The following is a 19404-nucleotide window of genomic DNA, read 5'->3' as shown; positions in this document are numbered from 1 at the left end:
AGAAGTCGTGACATTTTAACCTCTGTAAGTTAAGAGGAGTCCACTCACACACTCTCACACACACACTCCGTTTATTTCCTTTGCACAATCATATTGTTGACATGGTAACACATCCCTCTGAACTACGTGGGGGTCCTCCACATGCACACACACACATACGGCCACTATAAGCCCCCTCCAAACCCCCTTCCCTTTGCAGACCATGTCCCTGAGTTCTCTTATTCTTTTCCAACCCCTGCCATAAGAGGAAGCCAGAGATTAGCGGGGATTATGCCGTAGTGTCTCCATACAGACTTACCAGGCTTCAGAGGGTTGGGCGTCTAGGCAACAGTAACCGTGACATTAGGGGTGGGAATATCTGAGCACCTCATGATTTGATTCCGATTCAGGGGGCAATTGTAAAATAATTATCGATGCATCTGGATGCATCAACATTTTTTATATTTGTAATAATCCATAATTAAAATACACAGAAAAGTTTACTATGAGTCACTATCCAGTTGGTTCAGTTGTAAGGAAACGTACAGTCAGGTCTTTGTTACAGGCGATCATATGTTGAGAACTAGGTTTTAAATTCAGATTATTAAGAATCTATCCCCCCTCTCACCCTTACGTGGCAGCGGTTTTGGTGTTTGGATGGATGAAGTTGATTGACGTGGCCTTCAACAGAGAGAGCACATTGGGAACAGGAGATATATGCTGTAGAAGTTCAAGGAAAAGACAGCAAGGAAGCAGAGAAAAAAATGATTTTTCTCAAGTTTCCCAACCGTCTCTTTCATTCCAAGGCAGAATGTGGGAAAACTGGTCAGAGGGATGTAAGTGTAGTTTCCAAACTCCGATCCAGAACATGTGTTTGTTGCTCAACGCCAGTATGTTTCACAATAATGAAATGGCCTGTAGTCAAACTAAACAAATCCATGCGGAGTGACGGGAGGCATTCCTCTTACAATTGACTGTAAACTTGGACATTAACACTAGTGTGTGTGTGTGTGTGTGTGTGTGTGTGTGTGTGTGTGTGTGGACAGACAGAGGGAGACACAGGCAGAAAAAGAGTGACGAAAAGTACAGCAAATATTTTCTTAAGCAACAGTGAAAGTCGCCACTGATGGACTCACAAGGACAAGAAAGTCTCATTCCCTTTTTGTGCCTTGTTTGTCTGAACTAAAAGTAAACTATGTAGTGTAACGACAGTGAATTAAGAAGTTTAATAATGAAACCATATGGCTCAAACAGCCTGAGCAAACACAGGAGAATTAAAAAAAAAGGTACATAAGTACATTGTTCTCACTGAAAAAGGAGGCGTCAGGGGGTTTTCTAGGACTGCAAATCCCCCTGTAGACCCATATGTTACTCCCTGTTAAATCTTTTAATGTGTTTGTGTGTATGCCTCTATATGTGTGTATGAGTACGTGCGCGTGTGTGTGTATTTGTGTCACTTTAGCACACAAACAGATTAATGCCATTATTGTTTGTCAGCAGTGTTGTCCTGCTGTTACAGCTGGAGCTGATTACATCATCTCTGAGAAAAACACAGACTCAATCACCAAAATAAATGTTGGCATTGTATGTTTTTGCAAAGCACAGCTTTGTTACAGTTGCACTTTTCATATGTAGCAGATATGTTGAAAAATGTACGTTTTTAATTTTCAAATTTAGGCGGTGACAGTGCTGTGGTTAGGTTTAGGCAGAAAAATCATCAAAATCACTTAGTTAAGGCTAGAAAAACATCATATTTAGGCATAAAATACTCTTTTTTGTTTTGCTATGAACACGGCTAAACCTGTCCCGAACTGTTGTGAAAAATCGTCCACTTTTGTTGCAACAAAAATGGTTGAACATGTCCTGAACTCTCTTTAAAAAAATACCTGCTTCTGTCGCTACAAACACAGCTGGACATGTCCCAAACTGTTGTTAAAACACTCACTTCTGTTGCTACAAAAATGGCTGGACATGTCTTAAACTCTTATAAGAAAACACCCCCTTTTGCCACTTCAAAAATGGCTGGACATGTCTTAAACTCTTATAAGAAAACACCCCCTTTTGCCACTTCAAAAATGGCTGGATATGTCCTGAACCCTTGTTAAATAATAACTGCTTTTGTAGCTACAAAAATGTCTGGACATGTCCCAATCTGTCGTTAAAAAACACTTGCTTCTGTCCCTACAAAAATGGCTGAACATGTCTCGAACTCTCGCTAAAAACCATCCACTTTTGTTGCTGCAAAAAAGGTTAAAACATGTCCTGAACTCTTGTTGAAAGATACCTACTTTTGTTGCTACAAACACAGCTGTGTTCCAAACCGTGGTTAAAAACACCCACTTTTGTTGCTTAAAAAAATGGCTGGACATTACTCAAACTCATTTAAAAAAACAAACAAAACAAAAAAAAGCTACCGTAGCTATAAAAACGGCTGGACATGGCACAAACACACCCAAAAAAACACCCCCTTTTGCCACTACAAAAATGGCTGGATATGTCCTGTACCCTCGTTAAAAAAAAATACTGCCTTTTGTAGCTAAACAACAATGAAAACAAAAACAAGCAAACAAAAAAAAAACCACTTTTGTCACTACAATCTCAGCTGGACATGTCCTAAACTGTCATTAGAAAATACCTGCTTCTGTCACCACAAAAATGGCTGGACATGTCTCTGATGCTCATCGAATAATAACCACTTTTGTAGCTACAAAAACAATTGGACATGGCCCAGACTGTTGTTGAAAAACACCTGCTTCTGTTGCTACAGAAATGGTTGGACATGCCATGAACAGTTGTCAAAAAAACACCAGACTTGTCTCGAACTCTCACTAAATAATAACCGCTTTTGTAGCTACAGAAACGGCTGGACATGTTCCAAATTGTCGGTAAAAACCAGCTGCTTCTGTCGCTACAAAAAATGGCTGGACATGTCTCGAACTCTCATTCAATGATAACCACTTTTGTAACTACAAAAACGGCTGAACATGTCCCAACCTGCTGTCAAAAAATACCCGCTTTGGTTGCTACAAACACAGCTGAACATGTCCCGATCTCTCGTTTAAAAACACCCCCTTTTGCCCCTACAAAAACAAGTGGATATGCCCCAAACTGATGTGAAAAACCATTCCCTTTTGTTGGTCTCAAACATTAGTTTGCTGCTCGGCAGCCATCTTGCCTTGGTGTCACATCATCGACCGTCCCCTCCTACTCCTGGTGAGAATCTCAGCTGATATATAATCTGAACTCCGTCATGCACATGAAATGTAAAACTGTAACATATCCATGGTTTGCAAAGACATACAATGCCAACATTTTATTCTGGTGACTAGGCTGAAAACAGCCAGGCAGATAATCAAAATATTTAAATACAAATTCAGCCTCTAGACATGAACTAAATGTACTTATCCTACAGTGTAAGTATGGCTCTCACGTTTTGTTAACTCAAAATGAAACAGAGAAGCCTCTCAAACTGCACGTAGACCACAATACAGAATGTCTACGTAATCTCCATGTGACTGTTCAGACATGTGATCATCATGCTGAGTGGCTTTTATTAATTAAAAAATGCTGTGAGTGTGTGTGTGTGTGTGTGTTCTCCATGGGTGTTCTCTCGAGTGCTTTGCCCACACGTGCTGGAACAAAGAAAGAGCACACTCCTCCACTCAGTCAAGTTCCCCCCATAATGACAGGAAAAGTAATCGATTACACGCTGCACTGCGCAGATAGAGCCACAGGAGCGCCGTGCAGAGCCAGAGAGGCCCAGAGAGGAGCAGGTAGTGGATGACAAGAACAACACACGCCCCATCACCCCCCTGAGCCCCACCTCACTCTGTCTCTCATCAACTTTTCATGAGAATCCAACTGTCTCTGACACACAATGTCGGAGAGACAGAGAAAGACACGATGAGAGAGGGGGAAATATTGAAGCAGAAATTTTAATCTTAACTTTTGTGATATCAGTTGAGCAATTTTATCAAAATATTGACGTATCATATGGAAATGGCATGAAACCACTCACTGCAAGGTTAGTAGTAAATGGACTTAACATGCAAAATTACTGGTACAGTCTTTTAATGACAAGTCCTAAGACTAAACCACGAGGGTAAAAGTGACTTAGAAGAGAGGTTAAGTTACCAACAGTACTTTTTATATGCATTTTGGAGATATTTAACGCAAAAGCAAAGCATAAGCAGTCAAAGTTTTCAGCTGTGATCAGATATTTAGAGCAGATATTCCCGTATTTGAAGCTGCGGTGTAAACAGAAGTTAAAATGACCTAAAATGTCACCATTTCACCACAGTTTTATGTTTCAAAATCCTAAAATGTGTCTTTAAACCCCCCCCCTCCGAGTCATATCCTTTTGTAAGAAGACAAATTTCACCGTCTTTAACTCATTAGACGTGCAAATAAAAAGCATTTAATCTCCTGCGCGTCAGATTTTAGGGATTATATATGTGTCTTTCAACTGTATCTCACAGTTCAAATTGCAGTCTCCTCCACTATTTTTCACATGAGCCCATTCTGATCTCAGCCCAGTCACAAGACTGCGACTAGGTCGGGGGAAAGTGCTGTGCGTGTGACATGCTTGTGTTCTTTGGGAGGGGGTCTGTAACTGGACCGCTGCATGAGTCACAGTGTAAAGATCTGGCTCTTAACAAGAGGGAAGCCCAGGGTGTGTCTGCTGAGGATCACATCAAGAGGTCGCGTGTGTGTGTGTAAGGGAGAGAGAAAGTGAGAGTGAGTGAGGAAGTCAGAAAGCGGATCCATCACCTGTAACATAAATCAGATCCAGGTGTGGGAAAAGGAATTCAATAATCTGATGTGTCAGGCTGCATTAGGGTCTGTGTGTGTGCATATGTGTGTGTGTGTGTGTGTGTGTGTGTGTGTGTGTGTGAGGTGTTCTAGTTTTTGGCCAGTAGATGGGGTCAGAGTACAGCAGGATTGATCGAGCCTGACCTGACAGAAACAACCCAGCCCTTTCCACACCCACACACACATACACACACAGGAGTGTGGTGGTCAGTGGCTGCCCTGTCCCAGTGGAGTCAAGGGTTTAGAGGCAATGACAAGGTCCAGGAGTTACACCTAATTAGAAGTGTTTAACCATCGATACGGTCAGGTAGCCATCAGTTAAGGGCCGGATAATGACCTCCAGTGTTTGAATAGCAGCAAACGCTTAGAGGCAGGCATGAGGTTAAGTTACGACTGATGACATCAAAGCTTATTTCAGGCGTCTCTTGTGTTCAGAACAGTTTACTTCTCTGTTAAAGCGTTCCTCTTTCTGTTTCAGTTCCCTGTACTGTGCTGGAGTGACACTAAGGGCAACCGGCTCACTTCTGCTTTTCTAGAAAGCAGACAGCGATAAACCAAAACACTTAAACCAGGAAGCTTCAGGGAGCTTAGTGCGTGTCTGTGTGTGTGTGTTTATCCTGCTCCAAACAAATGTTTTCATAATTCAGACGTTTAGTGCAGTGAACCAGCTTGTCTCGCAGCGTAACCATGGAGACTGCGCGTTTACTAATGGGAGGTCGCCGAGGATGGGAGCTCTTCCATCCAGAAACAAAAACGTCTGCGCCCAGCAGGGCAGAAAATGACACACACTCATCCAATCGTCTGAACGTGTGTGTGTGTGTGTGTGTGTGTGTGTGTGTGTGTGTGTGTGCATGTTGAGCCCATTATCACCACTCAAACAACAACAATGGCAATCAATACCACTATCAAAGCCAGATGAGGCTCTGATGCGTACTGTATGTAGACTTAATACTTTGTGCAGCTTTGCATGAAATCACACACACTCATAGAGCCATTATCCTCCTATTCTTTGACCACAATATCTTCAAGGCACTACTAAATTCCTCCCTGTGTTCTTTCACACACTCAACAGCACTACAAAGACTAATAAGTGTTGATCTCAAGAGAAACAAGCAAATGACAAAGCACAGCATTTGCTCTGTTGTGATTTGTGGTGTTATATTTTCTCCAGACAGTGGACTGCTCATTTGTCTCTATTATGAAAATGGGACCTACTTCTTCGTGTCAATCACAGGCTGTGATGCAGACGAGGTGTTACAGCCGCAGTTCCTACCAGTTTATAATAAAGGTAAACAAACCACTTCATCCCGGAAACAAACGTGAAAGAATTTGGATTTGTCAACATAAACAGGTGGGATAATGACAAGATGGATAATGGAACTAAAGTGTCTTGAAGGGGAATTTATTTTCTGATGCTCTGGTAGAGGATCTTTGGAGGCAACACTCTGCTAATACGTACGGGGGCTGGAGCCTATCCTAGCTGACCTTGGGCGAGAGGCAGAGTACACCCTGGACAGGTCACCAGACTATCACAGGGCTGACACATAGAGACAGACAACCATTCACACTCACATTCACACCTACGGGCAATTTAGAGTCACCAATTAAGCTGCATGTCTTTGGACTGTGGGAGGAAGCCGGAGTACCCGGAGAAAACCCATGCTGACATGGGGAGAACATGCAAACTCCCTACCCTGAGTTCGAACCAGCTCGGCTCTGTTGTCATGAATGTTTTGTACACAAACCAACTAGCCATCAAGGCTGAGGAGTAGAGATGCATGTCCAAAAGAAGAAGAAACACACCTACTTAAAGTCTTATGAAAGACTTGGATATCAGCAGGTTTTTGGATATGCGCAAATATCGCAACACTGACCTTTTCAAGAGGGTGGCTGAAGGAATGAAAGAGGGAGGCTGTGTTCGTACAGTTGAGCAAGTCCACCGTGGAAAACTTTGAAAAAAAAAAAATCCTGTTTTGATGCAAAGCAAAATGGCACAAGCTGCTCCAGTCGTTTCACTTTCCCATATTTTGAGTTGATTTAAGTGAAGTTAGGGCTCTTTAAACAGAGTATGCACGGCTCATTTTCAATAGCCACGTAAACATTGTCTTTTTCGGAATAAGGGCAAACACTGGAATATTTTGTGCATGCAAATGTAGTCACTGTTTCCAAATCTACAACCTATACTGGACCACTCACTACTGTTAACACACTCAGGGGACTGACCACCTCACGCTGTTTCCCGGTGAGAATGACGTGTGTGAGTGAGAGTGTGGGGGGACACTGGGAGGGGTCTGGTTCCAGATGTAAGTGGTACTCTTCAGACAAGAAGAGGCCCGGGCTAGCAAAGAACAGGAAACGGATAACTGACTTCAGGGGTCCTGACTCAGTGTGTGTGTGTATGTGTGTGAGAAACAGAGTATAGGATCTGTGTGTCAGGCAGGTCACAGCACAGTCACGGTAACTTACCTTTGTATGGGAATGTGAGTCATGCCTATACAGTATAACTCAAGTGAGTCACCATGAGACCCTTAGTGAGTCAAAGCCTGCTCATCAATATGTTTATGGCCAAACTGCAATATTTCAAGACTCTGTCTCCTCACAGTTTAACAGAACAAAGAGACGAGGACGACACAATCCAAACAAAGACCATGTGTGTGTTTGTGATGCATTATTTATGTGGGGGAATCCTATGTATTATATATGCTGGGATGAGATACGGTAATGTAGGGTGACCTCTGTTTGACAGGGGCAGTGCCTTTATGTATAATGAATGAGTGTGTGTAATAAATTATGAGATAAGGGAGAGTAATCCGGCATGGTGGTACTTCATGTTGACTGGGTGGAGAGCAGCAGGGAGAAAGGGAACAGCAGCCATAGCCTGCCCTCTAGTGGTAAAGATAATTAGGTTGGAGCTGCAGCAGGCACCAGACCACAGCCTCAAAATCACCATGTAAATGATTCAATGAATGCTGACAATGTCATAAGACGTCGCTCTAGGCTCAGGGAATTTGTGAGGGGCATATTTCACTATCTTTGGGCGTTTTAATAGAATAAACAATTAGTTTTATTGGATAAATATTCAACAGATTAGTTGATGCTGAGAATAAGTGTTTGTTGCAGCCGTATAATCAACTTCTCTTTAAAACAAGGGAAGGATTCTTTAAAGGAATATTGTTTTGGATTACATTGCACACAATATTCCCTGTTACTTGAACCATAATCTAATGCATCTTTAAAAGTTATAAGGACATCATGATACATTTGTTTCAATATCTTAAAGGGACAGTTCACTACAAAATCAAAAATGCATATTTTCCCTAGTAATTGTAGTGCTATGTATCAGTCTAGATAGTTTTGATGTGAGGTGTAGAGTGTTGGAGATATCAGCCGTAGAGATGTCTGCCTTCTCTTAAATATAATGGAACTAGATGGCACTGAGCTTGTGGTGCTGAAAGCGGCAATAAAATACATTTGAAAAACTGGACAGCAATGTCTCTTTCCAGAAAACATGACCCAGTTACTCAAGATAATCCACAGACCTTGTTGTGAGCAGTTTGGTGTAAAGACGCAGAAGGAAGTGTGCATCTACTGCTAGCTCACCTAGCCTTACTGGGCTAGCTAAAGTTACAACTCAGCTGAGGAGGACTTCTTTAATGTTTACATCTGGGGCTGTCACAAACCCAAGCCTCTCGTCCATGAGTAGATACACTTTTCCTTCTACGTGGTGATACATTTCGCAGGTGTAGTTCTGTAGAGAGAAAATAGTCCCTATATAAATCTGCTCACAACAAAGTCTGTGGATGATCTTGAGTAACTGGGTCATAATTTCTGTGTTGCTCAAAGCACCAAAAAGAACATTTGAAAAACTGCATCCAAACACCAAACAGTGATCTATCTTTCCAGAAAACATGACCTGGTTACTCATGAGTAGACGCACGCTTCCTCCTCTGCGATGATACAGTTGGCAGATGTAGTTCAGTGGAAAGAAAACAGTTCCTACATGAAACTGCTCACAACAAGGTCTGTGGATTATCTTGAGTAACAAGGTCATGGTTTCTGAAAAGAGATGTTGTGCTGAGTTTTACAAATGTATTTTATGGCCGCTTTGAGCACCACAAGCTGAGTGCCATCTAGTTTCATTATATTGGAGAGAAGGCAGACATCTCTACAGCTGATATCTCAAACACTCAAAAACTCACACAAAAACAATCGACTGATAAATGGCACTAGAGGTGAGAGGGATTTGGGGTGAACTGTCCCTTTAATTATATAGATTACAATTTGCTCTGTAGCAGAAAGAGACAAACACATGAGCACAGCTGCATTTCCTTTTTTCCTTTGTTTGTAAGTTTATTGTTTTGGTCTATCATCAGTCTTTCTCAGTCTTTCTCCTTTGGCTCGCCAACAAATGTTGCCTTTTGTTTCGCCTCCTCACACAAAGCTCAGCATAAACCTGTATAACCACTAATTGAGGGCCATGACCAGATACACAATAACACTACAGGGACCTGAACTGTGTTGCAATTGATTTCCTGGTGACTAGGGGTGCATTTTTGTGGTTACCATGGAGATGTCAAGCTGTGGCCAGAAGTAGAGGAATTTTTCTTACTTTGGTTGGACGAGCTAGCCAGCTTTACACACACACACACACACACACACACACACACACACACACACACACACACACACATGCACACACAGACTCTCCCAGAATCCTAGTTTACAGTGAGATAATGTGTTTTTCTTCGCTGTACTTAGAGTTGGTCAGTGAAACATGAAGCTGTGTGAGTCAAAATTGTTGTGTCATATCTCCTCATGCAAGTTCTCCAAGACTAACCAAGGAAGTACAAGGAACACAGCTGAAGTCATTCTTCAACAGACTCTGTGTATCCATGTGAAAATCACTTAACGTAATTCTTCTCCATTGGTCATCAAGTCACAAGGTGATGTGTTGTCTTAGTGAGACAGATTGACGGAAACTCTGTCAGCGTGCTATGACCTGTCCGTCTGATTCATGAGTCAAAGAAAATCAGTGTTCACAAAGGCACATTACACAATCAATAACGCCTAGACAGACACCCAAACACTTTCACATTAACATGACTGGGATATTCCTCTGTAGTCCATTTTACAGCAGACGACAAATGAAGGTTAGAGACTCTTTTCCTTCAAACTGCTCAGTCTTTGCCTCGTGGAGACAGCCAGCTTTGTGTGTGTGTGAACTGAACAGACAGGTGTGTATGTGTGATGTCAAAAACAATACATTAGAAGATGTTCCAATTATAGGAGACTATGACGTTTCAAAGACTTCCACCACCTGTGTAACAACCACTACACAACACAACAAACATGCCGAAGCTAAAATAGCTCACGTTGTTTTCCAAAGTGATCTCAACATGAAACCTTTTGATCCAAGGAATCGATGGCTGGTTTTAAACAAAGCTCATTCTGCACTCGACAGCTCTGACTGATTCCACATTGGCTCAGCAGGAAGAGCTAGCATTTTTTCAAAGACATCTGCATTCTAGCTCTGCCAGGGGGCTCCGGTGAGCCAACGCTGCAAGGGGTCCTCCACATGGAAGCCTGTTGGCACAGCCAGCAGGCTCGCAGCTGAATTTGACAGGATGATCTCTGCAAGGGGGCTCGATGATTGTGACATCATACCCTGACTCTGCCAGAGGGCTATTCTCTGACTATGGCAGAGCCAGCTGCACCAGGGGGGCTACAGCTGCCAGTGTCAAGGCAGACACTGTGAGGGGGGCTTGTTGATGCATTACAGAGGAGCTGATCAAGGCTTTGTTGTGCTGGTAAACCACTAGAAACAGGCCTGACTGCAGCTGTGGGGTTGTAACAGTTGGCAGGTGGAAGGATTCACCTCACAAGCAACGCTAAGATCATTAATGAGACACAAGTGTCCTAGTTCCTGCAGGCTGCGGCACCATGAGGTCATTAAATATTCTTTACGCTACTCAGGTTAATGAAGCAGGAGTAAAAACTAATCATTTTCAAATAAAAGATAACACAACGTACCCATTCCCCAGATCGTCGATATCATCATCATCTTCATCATCCTCGATCGGGCTCTTTCTGCTGAGGTCGCTGTTGCTGAGGTAATCTCCCTTCAGAAGGGATGGGTCCGAGTCGTCCAGCGCCTCGATGAGTTGGATACGAGCCGTGTGGCTGATCCGGAGTGGGACGTCCGACTGGGTGTTACCTGTGGACGGAGCTTCGCCAGCCTGCAGACGGGGGCTGGCCTGACCCTGGCGCCATGACAACGGAGAGGAGCGATTTGACAGGCTGGAAATTGAGAACGCAGCGGCTTCATCGCTGTCGTAGCACACGTTCCCCTCCACACAGCTATGGAATGAAAGGGAGGATACATTTTAGGGTTTCTTGAAAAATATCACAGCAATGAGCTCCCCTAAAGAGCTGAAAAGGTCAGGTACAGTTTAAACACACAGGAATTAAGTGTCTATATTCCATTTCCTCTTTTTTGAAGGACCTGCTTCCTCCATCCAGACATCTTTCCTCTTGTCCCCACCCTGCATCCTCTTCTCTCAAAAGGACCTCGGGCTAAGGGATTATGCTGCGTTCACATGGAATTGGGCAGAAGGTAAACCGGGTATCATTTAAATGGACTAGAGCAGGACAGTAAAATAAGGTCAAGCCGGCACGAGGCGGGGTACACCCTGGACAGGTCACCAGACTATCACAGGGCCGACACATAGAGACAGACAACCATTCACGCTCACGTTCACACCTACAGGCAATTTAGAGTCACCAATTAACCTGAATGTCTTTGGACTGTGGGAGGAAGCCGGAGTACCCGGAGAAAACCCACACTGACACAGCAAACTCCACAGCAGTCATGTATGTATAGCAACATGGCATCACTATCGCATCATATCATCATGCCATTCAGTCGAACTGTTTGTTTTTTCAATGCTGTCCAGAGGGTGTTGTCCATCTGCTATTCCATGTGAACACAGCACTCGTTGGGTTCCAGGTGTCTGTGTATGAGTGCAGTGTGCTCCGTTGTATATTTGTATACATGCATAAGTAATATGTGTATTCATGTCATTTTTCTGTCAGCAAACGCCTTTATGTTCCTCTGCGCCCTGCTGCTTTATTCCGGTGCACATTTGTGTGAGTCTCTCTACAAATACCAGCCTCACTAATGTCATAATATCATGCATCCCCTGTGCTAAAGCAGCACATCACCGCTCAGTGCTTAGGGTGAGAATGATGTGCATTAGCATATTAGAAGTTCCTGGCTCTCAAACTGTGCGACAGTACGCTACATTAAAATTAATCTTGTCTGCAGGATACAGAATCATCTCCACAAAAACCATCAATGGAGACATTTTCAAATGACACGCTGAACCACTAACATCAAACTGGCAGGAAAGACGTGGAGAGAGGATGAGAGTGAGGATGCTCCCTGTCTTGTTAGAAATGGATTTTCACAGGCTTTCTGCTTGTTATGCAAACAGTATATATCAGGAGAAGTATGTGTAGACAAAACAGTTCACTTGCTCACCAACCCGTTTGTTTAATTCATGCAAATCTCACACTCTAAACACTCGTTTTTCACAGGAAATATGACATCTTGTTTGCACAGGAAACTTCCGCCGACAGGCTGGAGGCCTCAAAGCAGAATGTCTTTAGGGACAGCGGGGAGTGATTCAAGGTTATTACAGTACCATAAAAGTATGAATGGCAAAGGAAATGTATTCCAGCAGGGAACCATCTGCTGATTTGGTCTTCATGGAGGGAGCTCCCACTGAGGGACGGAGAGAGGATACATGGCAGGAGACGCACGGACAGGCAGACAGAGGGGAAGCTCTCAAGGACAAAATCGGAAGGCGCGCTGAATCAGTCAATGAAAGACAGGAAGCGGAGGGAGGGCGAGGACACACGAACGCTCACATACACTTAATCACAGCATTATTGCGTGTCTTGTTGTGTGCATGAATAGGACTCGTGAGTGTGCATTGGCAGGGTCGGCTTTGAAGTCGGCTTTGAGCTAATCCTGCTTCAGTTCTGTATTAACAAACGCAGAGAGAGAGCAGAGCAGGCGGAAAATGACAGACTAATGACAACTGGTCTATCAGGAATACTGATATTGATCTGAGAGCCCACAGGCAGTTAACCACCACACCCCAGCACACTGTTAGCAATGTCAATAAGAATCTGCCCATCTCAACTGCTGCTCTTTTTCACTTGTTTGTTTTCTTTGTCCTTTCTTTTTGTCTCTATCAAACAATACTATGTGGTCCTGTTTGTGTGTGTGTGTGTGTGTGTGTGTGTGTGTGTGGTGACTGACCTGTGGCTGAGCTGCACCCCTCTCAGGCTGGTCATGGTCTCCTCCAGGTTCTGTCGAAGGTCCAGAACATTTTGCACAGTCCTCTTCCTTTGGGACTCCGGGTCTGCAGGGGAGCATGCACATAAACACAAAGAGATATTTTTAGACATAAAATGCCATATTATGTTATAAGTGGATGACAAATGATGATGTTTCCTCTATTGGCTATTAAAAATATGCAGACTGACAATCATAACTGTTCAGTGGCCAAACCCTGAGACCAAAATCAAATCATCTAAGGCTGAAGCATAAATCTACTAAAGGGCCCAAGTTAAAAAACAAGTATCCTTAAGTATACCTAATTTAATTATACTTAGCTTGCTTCCATGAGCACATGATTAATGTGCTGGAAGTGTGCTATTTCTTATGCACTTACAATGTTTCTTAATGTACTAATGCTAAGTCATTAGTGCTCAAGACACACTGAATTACAATAAGTGTACTTAAGCTACAATTAAGTGTACTTAAGATGCACTTAAATTAAGTACACCTTTTATTAAGAATACTTTACTTTTAAAATATGTATTTTTTCTACTTTAAATATATCTCAACTAAGTTTTCAGACAAATGTTAATATACTTATAATATATCATAATATTTTATAATCAAATGTTTAAAAAATTAATCAAAATTTAATTCAAAAATAAAAAATGTGTTGACAATTTATCTTAATTATCATTTCTTTTAATATGTAATTACTTTCAAGAGCACTTAAAATATAATTTAAAGAAACTTCAAATATACACAAAGTTGGATTAAAGTATATTTTTAAGAAGTACAGCATTATGAGAAAAACTTGCCCTTAAAAATATTATAGTATAACTTAACAGTGTCTCAAAATAATACATCCAAGAAAGGCTGGGCGATACGGAGGAAATCAAATATCACAATATTTTTGGAACAAAAACACCTTGATATCGATATTGTGGGATTTTGCTTTCACAAAATATATACACAACAAGATTTTTGATAAATAATCATCAGTAATAAGTGGGTAAAGGCAAATAATAGAAAAGCTACAACAGTCCAATAGGATAAGGGAATTTAGAGCACTTTACTGTAATGCAGCCTTTAAAACCAGGAAAAGACAATGCTTATATTACGATATCTAGTCTCATATCACAATATCAATATGATATCAATATACTCTCCAGCCCAGTCAAGTACACTTGCTTTTATTTTAGTATTTCTTTAATAAATAAGACTTAATTATTCCCACGTCACAGAAATTCACATTATAGCAGCTCAAGAGTCAGAAGCAATAGAAGAAAACAAAAAATGATTGAGTGCCAAAATGCATAAAAAATATTACAAAAATACAAATTAGATTAAATAAAAATAAAATAATATAAAATCTGTATACACCTTTCACTTACACAGATACGATATGTTCATGATTGATAGTTGCACATACTAAGTTCATTGTTTGTACATTGAAAATAGCACACTTTTAGTACATTGCTAATAAGCACATTAGGTATACTTAGATTAGGTCTAGTCCAGTTTACTCTTTTTTCCTGGGGCTAACAGGCGGAGATGAGGAGAAGATGAGGAAAAGACCCGACAGAGGTAATAGTGGCAGCGTATGCACAGTTGTTTTTCCAGATGGCAGTGGAGCAAACTAAATTAAATATGATACCAGTCAGACAGAAAAAACAACAGAGGAGACCTTTAAGACCAGACACGTCTCATACTCCGATAGTATCCAGCCAGTGCACAGTCACATCACCTGCCATCTGTCTGCTCTTTTCCTCCTCTCCAACCCACCCTCAGTCAGTCTTAGTGCCCGCTCGCTGCACTGTGCCCCGTTGCCCCTCGCCCAAAATAAACCAAAAGCCTTTCTCACCAGGGAACACATTGGCATTTGTCTCACCCCTTTCCAGTTTGCTATAATCTGCTCAGATTGGGCTATATGGATTCATGCTGGGCCATTCAGCCAGACTGCCGTTTCATGTTTGTGTGTGTGTGTGTGCGTGTATGCGTGTGTGTGTGTGTGTGTGTGTGTGTGTGTACAGGCAACTCCCCCTGGGGGTTGGAAAATTGGATGCAATAAAACAACCAAAGTGATTCAACCACTTAGTTCTACGGACACCCTGTATCCTCAGGAAACATGTTTCAGTTTACCTTCTTTATAAAACCATGTCAATCTGAGAGCCTAATCTGGAGTTCTGCTGCCGCTTTTGTTGCTACTATCATAAAATCTTATCAGCTGCAAGCTCACACCCACCTCATCACATGTATCCTCACATAAACTGTAAACTAATCAAAACACCTAAGCTGCATCACATGACCTTGACCTTTGCTCTCTCTCCTACTCTGGGTGTTTACGTATGATGTCAATGGGGGGATGGTGGTGAAAGAGTTATGGTGGTAAGATATGGGACAGTCTATTCATCCCTGAGGTTCAGCTCAATAGGCCATTAGAACTGGCCAGATGAGCACAGCAAGAGATTTGCTATAACCAAAGTGAAAGAGAGGGTATGACAAAAATATTAAAGTAAAGTGTGTTACAAAGTCGTTCTTGTCAAGAAAATACACTATATCTAATGCTCATCATTTTCTAGTTTATATATCGCTGATTTTTATCTGGACTTCCTGTTTCCACATTTAGAAATCTGCTTCAAAATGTGCAAGATGTAACTTTACACAAAAGTGACAGCAAGTAAACAGGGTTGAGCTGTTGTGGTCAACGAATTCAGTCCATTACTTCTCAACGACATTCATGATCCAATGAATCCCAATTATGTTTGGATCCATTCATACATTCCCTCTAGTTTCACTAGCACATTGACATTTTTGGCTTTTAGTGAAATATCTTGACAACTATTGGAAATCTTTCCAGGGAAATCTGGTACATCCATCCATTTTCATCCGCTTATCCGGGGCCGAGTTGTGGGGGCAACAGGCCGAGAAAAACACCCCAGACGTCCCTCTCCCCAGCAATGCTTTCCAGCTGCTCCTGGGGGACCCCATGGCGTTCCCAGGCCAGATGAGATATGTAATCCCTCCAGTGTTCTGAGTTTGCCCCAGGGCCTCCTACCAGTGGGACGTGCCTGAAACAACTCAAGCGAAAGGCGCCCAGGAGGCACCCTGATCAGATGCCCGAACCACCTCAATTGACCCCTTTCGACGCGAAGGAACAGCAGCTCTACTCCAAGCTTCCTCGGGATGTCCGAGCTCCTTACCCTATCTCTAAACTCATTTTGGCCACTTGTATCCGCAATCTCAGTCACTACCCAGAGCTCATGACCATAGGTGAGGGTTGGGACAGACATTCATAAAACCAGAGAGTGATTCCTAACGAAGCTCAGCGCAAGTTCAATCAGGAAGACTTTCTTTATGCTATATCCATTCACAATTCTTTCTCTATCCAACTCCCACCACTTCCACCAATCTGCTGACTATGGGTGTTCCCTGTCCTGGTTAGCCAATCAAACTTTCCCGCGATCTCCTTCAGCCATTCATGTTGTTGCTGCCAACTTTTTATTCCTCTTCACATCTAGATCTTCAGCTCCCTCTTCATCTCATCACCACCAGTGTCTAGACTCCATAGAGGGGGATCCCTAATCTACTACATCTTTACCATCCTCCTGGAATAGATGACATCACAATGCTACAGACTTCGCATTTCTCATACTTAATGTGCACATGGAAATAAATAGTCTTTTCTCTCAGAATGAGTTGCTCCTGATTGAAATGACTTTGGAGATTCCCTGACTTTTCTTCTAGCGCTGCCATGAGGTTCACATTTATGGTTTTGAATGATATGTGTCAACAACTTTTGGATAGTTTCTGTGTTTGAAAATGAGTTAACACCTTCATGTCCCACTCTGGATGAACTGTAACAACTCCCCTCACTTTCCTCATCATCCGGTCAAAAATTCAGTTTGTCCAATAGTTCACTTTATGACCTGCAAAACTAAAGGTGCGTTCCATTTGCACTGGAAAGTCAGAATTTCAGAGTTCCTAGTCAGAAATTTCAACTGGAATGCCCCCTGAAATCAGATTTCTGACTTAGAAACCAGAGGAACCTACCCAACCTCAAAATCCAAGTTGGCTGCTCTTTTCATCAGCAATAGCGCTTATATTTTTTGTGTCTCATTTAATCAGTCTTGCACACAGTTCTGTCCATCTTCTATCTGTAGACATGTTAATACAGTGTTTGGATGCACAACATACAGTGCAGTGGGTTGTTATCAACTGGTATTGCTAACAATGGCTAACCTGGCTAGAACTGGCATTGTTACGAACATCTTGGTTCTTGGTTTTCCCAGCTCCTACCTCTGACTTCCGAAGTAAATTGAACGCAGCATAATGACATTCCCATCAGCCTCATCTGTACTTCTTGTTTAGTGTTAATTAGAAAATGATAGCAAGCTAGCCCGTTAAGCTAAGATGGTGAGCAATGGTAAACATCACACGTGGACAACATTAGCATGACAGCAGTGCCATTGTGAGAGCATGTTAGCATGCTGTCATTAGCATTTAGCTCAAACCCCAGCTGTGTCTTAAAACAGCCTCACAGAGACTCTTAATCATTCAAAATAAATCCCTTTTTATATACTGGGTCAGTATATACAACATATTGTATATACTGAAGAAATCCCCTAACACATATGTCCCTGAAAACACTTAACTCCTCCCACACACACCCCATTCACAACCACCCCTCCTATGAATCAGTCCAGCTGGCTAGTGAGGAGGTGACGGGGGAGAGACCTTTCTACTGAGTGAGGAGGGCAAATCATGCGCTGCCAGGGATGTCAATCTCAACAACAGCTGCAGACTAAACACTCACGCTCACATGCACAGTTACTTGCACAGTGTGTCTACTCACATGCACACACTCACCAACACACTGAGAAACACTCACACCAGCTCTGATTTATAAAGCTGGATTGATTTGTCCTGAAGAGAATGGCTTACTGGACAATTGATTAGGCAGCCCTGGGGACAGGCAGCTCAGTGGAGAGATGATGAAGTCATTGTGATCCAACCTTATGCCACTCACGCACACAGAAATAGACACATGCATTCACAAAGCAAATGTTTCGTAACGATATATATATATATATATATATATATATATATACATATATAAATAGAACTTTGCTCTGCTGGCATGAAAGGTAGTGATGCACAGAGTTTAAAGAGACACATTTCAGCTTTCAAATGGTGCATTTTTTGTAATGTGTTCATACAAGAGGTTTAGTGGGAACAAAAAACTCCTTAAACATGCAAATACAGACAAAACCTGACACATACTCAGCCACAAGCACACACACGCAGGCTTTAATTGGCTGATTTTAATTACCCTAAACGTGAGCTTTGTTTAACATCGGTGTCAAATTGATTAGATACGGTCTGCCTGATTGCGCATGTGCCTATGTGTATATGTGTGTGTGAGTCCGTAGAAGACTTCCTGTTCTGCCTCTGCCCTGGCCCTGGTGGTCCCAGCTGGCATGGGGAGGGGGTGTAGTGGTTGTGATGGGGGAATTAAGGATGCAAATATCCCTGTCAGCCCTGGCAGCTCCCCAGGGGTGCAGATGAATTACACTGATCTGGTTTAAACAGAGTGTGTGTTAGTGTGTGTGTAGAAGTGCCTGTGTGCATGTATCTGTTGGGACGGGTGTCCTCCACCTGCCTCGTCTCGATACACTTGTGAACACACACTCCAGCTCTGAAGAGGCTGTGAAACTAGCCGAGGAGCCTTTCATAATGGCCCACTCAGACTCTTTGAAATGAGAGTCAGCAAGTTAGAGTGAGAGTGTTATTGTAAGTGCGTGCGTGTACTGCATGTGCAGGACAACCTCTGCATCCTAATGTGGGTCTGCTCTCAGACAAAACAGAGAGACAGACAGACTCAAGGGAAATAAATACTAATTTAAAGGTGTAAAGGACGAAAGAAAAAGGTCTTTTTCATCACAATAAGAGTAAAGATGGCAAGACAACATAAATGTCCAATGGCAATAAAGAGAAACACAGCCTTTCTCTTTTACTGTGTGTGCTGTCAGATCACAAGCACATTAAACAGACTTCCTGCCTTTTGAATTTGCAGCAACATTAAGGAGTTTGTTTCTGAATCATCAAGACAGTGAGGCTTAGTTAGATGTCCACATGGTGCTGAAAACTGATGATACATAAATCTAGAAATGCATTAAAAATTACTCAGAATTGTCTCATGTGAATCCCATAAAAGGAAAACAACCAACGATGCATTAGTCTGGCTCTCATTACTTCCCCGCTCC

At 42.4% G+C, this 19404-nt stretch overlaps 1 protein-coding gene across 10 annotated transcripts in view; it reads right to left on the bottom strand.

The window, feature by feature from the left end:
* Positions 1–19404, bottom strand: part of nav1a (neuron navigator 1a) — a 123564-nt gene that overhangs the window by 64470 nt on the left and 39690 nt on the right. For all 10 annotated transcript variants that reach the window (XM_078170018.1, XM_078170015.1, XM_033628640.2 and 7 more), the window contains 2 exons: positions 13118–13220; positions 10822–11148 (listed from right to left, as the gene is read on the bottom strand). In XM_078170018.1, the coding sequence (XP_078026144.1) occupies positions 10822–11148; positions 13118–13220 (430 nt within the window). The remainder of the gene's footprint in view (positions 1–10821; positions 11149–13117; positions 13221–19404) is intronic.

The sequence above is a fragment of the Epinephelus lanceolatus genome, chromosome 8 (assembly GCF_041903045.1).
Source record: "Epinephelus lanceolatus isolate andai-2023 chromosome 8, ASM4190304v1, whole genome shotgun sequence".
NCBI lineage: Eukaryota > Metazoa > Chordata > Actinopteri > Perciformes > Serranidae > Epinephelus > Epinephelus lanceolatus.
Note: the sequence above shows the minus strand (reverse complement) of the source record. Positions and strands in the feature narration are given on the sequence as shown.